At 39.5% G+C, this 10,453-nt stretch overlaps 1 protein-coding gene across 4 annotated transcripts in view; it reads right to left on the reverse strand.

Annotated features, from left to right (window-relative positions):
• Positions 1 to 1,170, reverse strand: part of LOC111259551 (uncharacterized) — a 6,011-nt gene extending 4,841 nt beyond the window's left edge. For 2 of the 4 annotated variants that reach the window (XM_022831658.2, XM_022831657.2), the window contains exon 1: positions 469 to 1,170. In XM_022831658.2, the coding sequence (XP_022687393.1) occupies positions 469 to 622 (154 nt within the window). In that variant the 5' untranslated portion in view covers positions 623 to 1,170. The remainder of the gene's footprint in view (positions 1 to 468) is intronic. The other 2 variants (XM_022831659.2, XM_086967946.1) reach the window with 2 other exon arrangements.
• Positions 1,171 to 10,453: the final 9,283 nt, after the last annotated feature.

Raw genomic sequence — 10,453 nt, forward strand, 5'->3', positions numbered from 1 at the left:
CGTATAGATAGATTGTTGGGCGTTTACCATCTAATGATACGGCTAGTCACGTGGCCGCACGAACTTTGCCCTTAGCAAATGTCGAGTGGTGTAAATAAGTATACGGCACAGGAATACATAGAATCTTTGATGATTATGCTGTTTGCAGTGCCATATTTACTCACTGATGATTAATCGAAAAACGCAGAAGCTTCATGACGCTGTTTTGATGTGTACCTGCGTTTCAAGTTATTAGTTCGATGACTGACAAACCTATCCAATTCGATTCAATCATGGGGCAACAGATGTTTGAAGTGGAAATCTAAGTTGTACGGAAGGCTTCGAGGTACGAGAAAACCAGTAAGAAATGTATATCTCTGTATCATACCTGCCACTCTGTTCGATGGTGGGTCCTATTGTATTGCTTTCATCTAGAAATTGCATTTTATGCTGCCACGTGCTTCTTAATTCGCCTCATCTTTTACTTACATTTATCGATCTGTTCCACTGGAAAATGTTTTTTAGCTTCGGCGACAAAGTCACATTTCGAAAACACTTTAGCTTCGCCAATTGTAGAAAAAAGCGTCCACGCCGACATCACGACGATCAAGAAAAAAATGGCTGAAGAAAGATGTAACTCCATATTCCAGCTCAATGGGTCACCTCGATATGTCGACTGCCATTTCAGTACTGCACCGCAACGACGACCCGCCCTATATTGACGCTTTCTGCCAATCGTTTTGTACTACCTCTACCTACACATCCAGCGTGACTGTCCAATATATCAGCGGAATGAATCTTTAAGAATATTGCGTAACATTGAGAGTAACTAGAAATGGCCGGACGGTAACTCATAGTTGGATGAAGGCTTCATCTGGACTTTGCAATATTTCAACCGAGGAGGTTAAGAATGTCCACTGCGTAGAAACTAAAGAAGGAGGATTAGATTTCGCAAACAATTGTGTTAATCGTTTAACAGATGGACAGCCAGCCGACTTATTACTGGTTCGCAAGTACATAAAATACTCATCCAGTCGTTGCATTGTGTTGTTTCACAGAAAATATTTAGGAACTCGAGAATGGAACTGAAAGGAAAACGGCAAAAATACGTATCTATCTATAGGGTCGTTCATTGCGTAGCTGTTTAGTCAGACACGAAAAGGCGACGATCAACGAAGGGGCTGAGGAAACATCCGCTATTTCGTTACTTGATGAAGCAACGGGGGAGGAGCGCTAAGACGTCTTTCCTTCAGGCGAGGGAATCAAACGTTGGCGGCGTGACTCGCCCTCAACACTCGGCTGTTTCGAATTGAGCTTGTTATGACGCGGGATAATTGAAATACGTGCATTTTTTTTTTTTTCGCCTGCGCTAACCATCACCAATCGCCGATATACCTCCCCAAAGGGGAGACCGACAGTTGCTCAATAAAAAATTCACGGAAAATTACAAAATCCAAAAAAGCATTATTATATCAGTAATAATGCATAGATACATTATATTGAATTTAAATTGGTAGCATCTGTAATTCATTGCCGATTTTGATAGAAAAATCACGTACAGCCAAAAAGTCTTTCAGACTAGGTAGCTCGTACGCGATTGATTCTCTTATCTAGAAATGTGCAGAGCAGATGCCCAAACGGACGACTAGTCCTGCTATTATCAAAATACACAAATATACCAAGAGGTAACTAAGATAATCCGGCGAGAGGCTTAGCCGAAGTTCCAGTAGAACACGTCTAGCAATGACTATTTTAGAAAGGTCAATGTATTTATATACATATATATATATATATATATGTTTTTTGTCAAATAGTATAGTAGTAGTTAGTGTCAAATAATTTGTCAAAATATTTAAATTACAATTGATTCAAACTTGCACAGACACGTTTAAGACAAATCTGAGAGATCTAGCGCTATTTTAATGTTGCGTCTTCACTAAACCATCGATTGTGATAGACTCATGATTACAGTTAACTAAGACTTGTTCGATGAGGTCACGTTAAAAATTTCTTATATACTAAGATTAAATAAGTCAAAAAAAAAGTCTTGTAACTTTCTCTCTCTCACTCGCTTGATATCTTCCTCTCTAGCTCCCTGGATATTACCGAAATTTTATTTTGTTTTAAGACGAATCAAGTAAAACGAAAAAACCAAATAACCTTAGTATAGGCTCTTGTCTGATACGATCCAAAATGAGATGCAAGGTCGAAGCGTCAGTTTGAACCCCTTCGAATATCCCTATTGATACATTGATGTTTTGTTTAGAAATCTTAAGTTCGCGATCTTCTCAACCCGCCGTCCACAAGCCTAACTGCGTTGAGAATTTAAACTGTATCTGAATGAACAACTAGATTCTCGGTCTGCCTCTAAAGCAACCCTGCGAACTCATGTTAAATCTTGAAAAAGGGCCCAGGAAAAGGAAAGTAGTCCCAGCTATTACAACACGAATGAAGCAAATGCATTTCGTCGTGCCATGTCCAAAAGTACATCAAAATGGTAAATCATGATTCAGAAAATACGATTCAGCTTTTCCTTTTCTAACAAAATTCATTGAAATTATTCAGTATGCATATTTTTCGAAGGTCTTTATTGGTGCTTTTTAGCCACGCTTAGCAACAAGAGTCCCATCGATGTGGTGCACTATGGCCGAATGGAAAAGACCATAGGAGCCGTCAAATGGAAGTCCATTTGGCAGAGTTCGCGCGCTCTCTGAGGTACCTCTGCGGCGGTGATGAAGCTGACTTGTTCGAACAGCCATGATACCTGCACGACAAAATGCCTTAGTTCGAATGCCCCATGTTCTATTGAAGGGAAATCGCACAAACCTGTACTACAAACAATTCTAAAATGAGCGACGCGCGCAAAATTTCCCGCTAGACTAAATCTCGTTAGAGCGTAAACGTTAAGAGACGTTATTGGAGCTATGCACCACAGGTAGCATACTGTGAGTTGAAGTTTAAAGTAGTTAAACACTGGACTATTCTATTGAAAATACAAAAGAATTAAAAGTCTAAAAACCTCACACATGCGTATTCTTATTTACGGCTGGCAACCGCCTGCATGGGCGTCTGAATCAAGTGATAAAGAACCCATAATATTTATATGCCTATACTATGTAGTGCTTCTTCAAGTATGCATTTTTCGGCCATGTTTTTACACACATCTCCAACTAACCATAGTTTGACTTTTAACAAGTCTTTACAGCAAAACATAATGTCACTCGTGAAATTACCGTACGATTCGATGGACGACGATTTACCGTGGAACAGTCTCCAGCTAAACACGAGGCGTAGAAATAAATTGTTAGAGGTCTTAGGGCTAGAGGGGCTGGTCCCCGACATGCAGATGTAATCGCTCAATATCGAAACTAGTAAAACGTAAAAAGGACTGAGCTGTAAACAGAAGACAATAACAGAATTTCAGACATATTTTCCGAGAAACGTTCAATTGTACTTTTGCTAAGGTTGTGGGCCTTTGATATGGACAGCCCTGAGCAGACGGGATCACCGGAAAAGATGGACTACCGGCGGTCCTCAAAGAGATCAATGTAACAGGCCCTTAGATGATATATGCTTCAAGCCATGGACAGGTGGCAGGACTGCAGGATTCTTTAAATATACCTGGCCGTTTCCTTAAAAAGTAAAGATAGTGACATATCATTTTAAGTCTATTTTGTATGGCACCCTAAAAGGCCGGATGCGGCCTTGGATCGAAATTTTCCATTAATCAAATGATGATGGTCATCTTGCTCGGCTTTCACTATGTTGTGTGATATCTAAAGCGTATGATTCGGACGATTATGGGGAATGAGGACAGGATGATCGTTGCTAAACCGTATCCCGCGGTCAAGGCTTTCGCATCTCACAGAAATGTATGCTTAATCTTTGTAAAACATGTTAGAATGTTACACCAATGGGCACACCGTACTTTGATTCGAAGTCAATATATACGTGTGTGAGAAAGATGGTGGAGAACTTGTCGCTAAAGGCTGCGTTAATGAATCACTACAGGACAAGCCATCGGTAGTGAAGGAAATCAGCTGTCGACTCATATGTCAGGAACTTTATCGAACAGATGCTTGATTATACTGGACATTATTGCCTAAAGGAGCAACAATGAATGACATTTGTGGGTCCTAAACCGGGTTTTGCTAACCGAGTAGGTTATTCTGCAGATGGATTTCCCGGCATGATTTTGACTTGTTAGGATATCCAACGAGGGCGACAAAAACTTAGTAAAAATTATGATCGGTATTGCGACGCGTGTAGGTGGTTAAGTCTTATTCTCGCATATGGTAATTCTGTCTTTTTCTATAGCTGTGCTATCCTTAACATACACTTTTGCAATGTAGATCTATTTAATTTCTACGTTATGTTGGAAATAAACGTCATATTTCTAATGCTGCGTAAGAATTGAGTGAAACAACACGCAGTGGTTTTTCGCACTCTTTCCTGTTCTCTCAATTTTTCTGCTGCACTGGACGCGGCACATGTTCAAAAACTCTTGACCTTTTCTATTCGTTGCTTTTGCTTAGATTGAAACAAGAAATGTAAAATTTAATCAAAATAGCATACCCGGAACGGACAGAAGAGAATTAACGATACTTCAACCCAACAGTACGTGGAATACAGGCTTTGTATAAATAGTATATATGACTTGTATGCAATTATTGGAGTATGATAGGTAAAAAAAAAATCGTATGTGATGTGACAATCGTATTATAAATCACCAACAAATGGCCCAGGTCGTCCCAATTAAATACGAATTAATATAATTCAAGCTGTTGGTAAAACACCAGATCAAATTCGAACAATTAAATTAATTCTTCCAGTATCCCTATGACAAATGAAAATGAGAATAATTTATTGACAATTTCTCCCAATTAATTCTGCTTTGCCGCAAATGGCCAGACACCCAGCTTTCTGTTCCTAGATCCGACTCCCATTGCGCCTAAGTCCTATGGCCCCTCTGGTCATAGACAAGACCGGATCTTCTGGTAGAATTGGTGATTTTTAATTCACGTTGCTTGTGTTTGCGACGAGCTTGAATTTGAAGACAAGAAGGGCGTGGGTAGCTGTCTAGCTTAACAACGCCTGTGCATCTCCAGCGACGTCTTAGCGGCTACTATGAAACTGGCGATTCCTGGCGGCTAGTCTCGAAACCCTCTACCATAATTAAAATTTAGGCGTCCATGCTTGGAGAAGATGGACTACTAAATTCGGCTAGAAGTTCTCTTTTTGGGTTTTGCCGGCATTTGATTGTACGGGAAATCTTAGACCTTCGGGCGCGTGTGTCGATCTGTTGCGACAATGAAAATACGTTTTGCTCCTCCCGGACTCTTGAATGCTCAATATCTGACAGTAATATTGGTGCCCATTAGCCAAGTTGTACGCTTTCGGTGTCGTTATTATCAGCCCGGTGCATTCGTTGTCGCCAGCCTTGATTTCAGATAAAGCCCATAAATGTCCATAAAGAGCATCATGCTAAGGCAGGTGCCTTCGAGTTTTGCAGTGCTGAATTAACACGGAGGTCTTCCATCGCGGCAGTGACGTTCAACCCAAAGTAAGTGTTCACAAATCGAATGTAGGTAACTATACACTGACATCTGTACGTACTTCATAACTGATAAGGTATGATGAGACAACATTACCCCTCGTCACGATTTTGTCAACTGTCCTCAAAGTAACAGTTGTTTGTAGTTACCAGCGAGGTGTGCTGATGGAAGTTCAGTTAGCTGTATTCGATGTTCCAGGATACCTCAAGTTCGTTACCGATATTGCATTGAACGTTACTTTGTTTGAGCTATACTCACACGCGATCGAGTTCTTTATAACAAAAAGTTCAGTTGACTGAAAAATTTTATAATAAATGAGAGTTGGACTTTTTTTTATGTGCCACGCTAATGGTTGAAGCTGATCGATTTTTGTTTAGTTCTGACACCGTATAAAGGCATTGGCACCATTAGCCTAGAAAGTGACACTGAACGGTATCTTGGGTCAAATGCGTTTTTTTTTATATGTAAGTTAAGTGGATTGTGTGGCTGAGTTCCAACGATCTATTTTAATTCCAAACATTTATAATTGGTACGCCGTTTCATAGACATGTCCTGCAGGATTCACTCTGGCTACACTCTTAATAAGGATAAGCCTTTGACATATATACATGACTCCGTAAACTTGTTGATATAAAATAAATGACTAATAATGGAAAAATATAAAGATAGCCGGGGATTATTAATGAAATTAAATATATATATATATATACGGACTCATTAAGAACTTTTGTAATTACTGATTGTCCTTAAACAAGTGTTTGCAGTGTAACGCGCGTGACTAGTGCTGTCAAATATTTCTTCGAGACTATAATTCTTTAGTGGTTAATAATATCGTGAAGCTAGGGTTACATTCAGGGCCTTTTTAAGCGAGCAGAGATAAGCGCCGATATCCAACACTGTTAAATTTTACATCAACCCCCGACTATATGAAATCTATATTCGCTTATTATCTTAATATCGATTTACTGAGGGGTTCTCTATTTCGATGTGCGCATTGTTTATATATTTGATCTCAAGCCTTATTTTGTTGTCAGTCGATCAAGGGTGGCGAGGGATAGAGACAACGCCTGAAAATAGCCAATTTTGCACGACAGTATAATTGAAGCTTATTGTCTTCTAAATGGAAAACTAAAATATAGACAAATCACTTACCTACTCTAGTTATTTTGATAAGAAGATTTAATAAATAAATGTTCTGTAATTTCACGTCGAAAGGGTAATTTTCAGGTGAATGCAAAAGAGATTTTCAGATTGGCTCAGCCAACGCTGTTCTTCTTCTTCCTCAACACGACAAACATGATCCTGTCGTACTTCTATAAGAATAGAAGAATGCTTTTGACTAAAGTAAACTCAATAGATGGGTTAAAAAACACCGTGCGTTAAAAGGTAGCCTATTGGTTTAGATCTTAGTTTGAATATATCGTATTTATTTGTTAATTTTCAAGAAAATATAGGCTTTGTGAGCTAGCAGTCGGCAAAGCCTCCGATATTTGTGCTCAATGCAATGACCTATAGATACACGCTAAGATTCCAACATGTATAATCGTTGAGCTAAGTCTGTCGGGCTAGATTATCTTCCGCAACAGCATTTTAACGGTTGCTTCAATCAGTATTTTATTAGAATTGCATCGTGAAGAGTATTAAGTTTGCACCTACTTGTGGTCTAATAAAATTGTGAACCGTTTGCCTATGTTCCTTCATAATTTGCAATGTTTACAATTGCATACTTCGGAAGGAAGAAGACAATTTTTTCAAAGAGTATTCTCACACAAACCCCGGAGTTTGGCTTGAATTTAACAATAAAGTACTAGTTAACTGTCTAGATATTTTTAATGTCACCCGACAAAAATCACTAAGCATCCTCTCGAGCTTATTTGAAGCTTTTCACACGTTCCGCTCTTACTTTTTTCACGGATCAATGCAAATTTAAACAGAACCAATATCATATATGTTGCTTGATAAGGCAATCTCTTGCTAATACATGATGCTCAATAAACTGGAACCGCAACGAGGACGTAGATTGTAACAACTACCTTTAAGGGAGAAGACGCTGGGAAAATTCTAGTCTCTTGCGAACAGCGGTCGTTATGCTGCCATCTCTTTTACACAACTCGAAACGTGGTGTGAGCAACAAAAGCTTGAGTTATTTAACATCTACTTCTAGACCGTATACATTGTGAAGGACCAGGCCGTCGGTCCAAGGCTGACAATAGGCCATGTAGCGGTTGAAGCTTCTAGACCTAACCCGATTTTTGAAGGGTGAGTATCGCGGAAAATTGGAAAAAGCGGTTTGTATACTTAATATAATAGTACAAACGACACCCCCAGCGAGAAAAAAAATGGTCTACTATAGCAGTTTTGTCTGTTGATTGAAAACAGGTTCAGGAAACGATCTAATTAATATAAAAGTTGTTTAGTTCAGGCCGGAAATTGATGCTTTGCATCTTCTACCGTGGAGTGGAGCGTGGTATCGCAGTAAATGGCGTTAGGAAATAACTCTTATTGGCTTGATTGCTTAAGAGGTGTAATATCTACCGAAAATTTATAAAATAATGCCACTTACGTTTTGAGACAGCGCAATAGGAGGCATAAGTTGCAGCTCAACTGTAGCGTAGTGACTGCTTAACTGTGTTCCATATTTCAGGAGGACGGGACACCTATTGCGGAGTCACTAGATTACGAAAACAAGTATCTAGACGGCAGTCGGAGTAAGGCAGACGGTTTGCTGAAGAACTGTAATGGCATGGATAGAATCGTTACCTTGCTACATTAACCCATTAATGTAGTAAGGCAACTGAGCGGCTTGCACAGTTCAATGAGTATACTGAAACAAGCGTGATGGAAAACTTAAGGAGAAAATGTTATGGAATATTAAAGATAGCTTGGGGGGGAGGGGGGGGAGGGGAGGGGGGTTTGGGGATCGAGCCTCTTACTTACCTATAGGATACGAAGCGCTCGAACCAGTGCAGGTATGCAAGTGCATTGAACCGGGGCCCCGAAGAATTCATACAACTCACTTGTGAGTCACCCGAAGACGAGCAAATAGGAACCAACTCGACAAAAGAACCTTTTATAATAGAAAATCGATTGGCAAAATTAAGGTTCGTTGGAACAATCGAGCGTGCCAACATGAACAACTGACAAAAGAATTCGGATCCGCAAGAGACTACTATAAAGAAATAAACACGCAAAAGGAGGGCGGGCAAACCCACGAATTACCTCCCTGGCAGTTGACCGGGTAAGTATCTGTTACTCGCTCCTATCAGCCGATAGTTTTATTAAATAAAAAGCCCGCTTGGTTTGGCATGACGTTTCAGAGAGAAACTGAGAATTACTGGTCGCAGAGAAAATTAGCCCAAACTATCGGAATTGAGCTTCGTACTCGAATGGGCTTTGTCGTAGTGGTGCCCGCACGTTAAGGCAACACTCAAATCCCCTTAAAAAACTAAAGTTGGAATCTGCTTCTGCTGGAAATAGTCGTTCTGTTAAGAAAGAGCTAAGAGCATTCTCGTCCATTTAAAGATGCCTCAATCTATCTCAGCTTAGTATCGAGCTCGAATAGAATGAAAAACCTCCCATTGTGATACCCCGAAACAGCATAATACTACCCTACTTAATTTCGAAGTAACCATAATCCTCAGCTAGTGTTAATGCTATCCTTCTTAATGTTACTAACAAGCCAATTAAGACAAACAATATGTGTATATACACACAATAATAGATAATTTTTGTAATGATAATGGAATCTCCATGTGAGAAGGATTTTTTAATAGTTCAGGTATTCATAGCTCACAAACAGCGCCATGTCCCTAGTCGAAGAGCACCAGGTACTAAACAAGATAAACAAGCTTAGTTTATACATAAAATTTTCAATAATCAACAAAGTAACGCCTCGCTAACCTGAAAAACAGCTTATTTTCTGATGAACTAGATGTCAAGGAGCTTTGAACAAGATAAGTGACTGATCATGTGGTGATGTGATTCCTGCTAGCGCGGCCGTTCCTGAAACACCATCTGGATACTGACAAGTGTCATCAGCTAGCCACAGCGTCTTTTTTCATCTCATCAAGTTAGCGGGCATGGTAGCAGAAGATGTAATAACTGGTTACTAACGGTGTTTACTGGTAACAGAAATAGGTTCAACAGGTCTTTTGCGTGCACAGTCTCGAATATTTACAAAACACTGCAGCTTAGAAAATCGACCAGGCAGGTTTTGTTACTTATTTATGCGATAATAAACGATCAGGACGCATTTACTTTGCTCTGAATAAGCAGAAGACAACTTGTCATTTTGGAATCATCAATTTTAGGAAATGTAGTTTTTTCATATCAATAGCAGGTACATTCTACCTCTTACAGAAATCTGCCTAAGTTCCCATAATAACGTTAATGTAAATCTTGATCCATCTTTAGATAAATTGCATGGAGACCTCAGTGTATTTCGACCAGACGCCCGCCTGACTATGACCTGCATCACCTTACCCAAACCTGAACGATACACAATAAAAAAAAAGCAATTTTAATAAACTACCGCGCGTTTTAATTATTAGGTCGGTAAAATGCAACCTTTCGAGTGACGTCTGTTGACGTTGGTCACCCAAACTGTCTTACCTATAAGTTGTATATCAACACTTCCATTAAATGTTGTCACTATTTCGTCGAACAACTGACCTTATTTACTTGTTAGTTTTTTGAGTTTCTGCTAGTGAGTCAGTTAGCTAAAAATACATACATAAATGTTCCAAGGGGTACCTCTATGTCTATTCCGATTTGCGTTTCACGAGAATATCCCTCAGGTTGACAATCAAATTTTCTGATGCCAGTTCTCTAGGACTTTCTATCTTGTCTTTCTCATCAAACTATCTCATGCGTTGCACAGTTGAGCCTTAATATTAAATATTCGTTACGCTGCTCTATAT

This window comes from Varroa jacobsoni, unplaced genomic scaffold (genome assembly GCF_002532875.2).
Source record: "Varroa jacobsoni isolate VJ856 unplaced genomic scaffold, vjacob_1.0 scaffold_344, whole genome shotgun sequence".
NCBI lineage: Eukaryota > Metazoa > Arthropoda > Arachnida > Mesostigmata > Varroidae > Varroa > Varroa jacobsoni.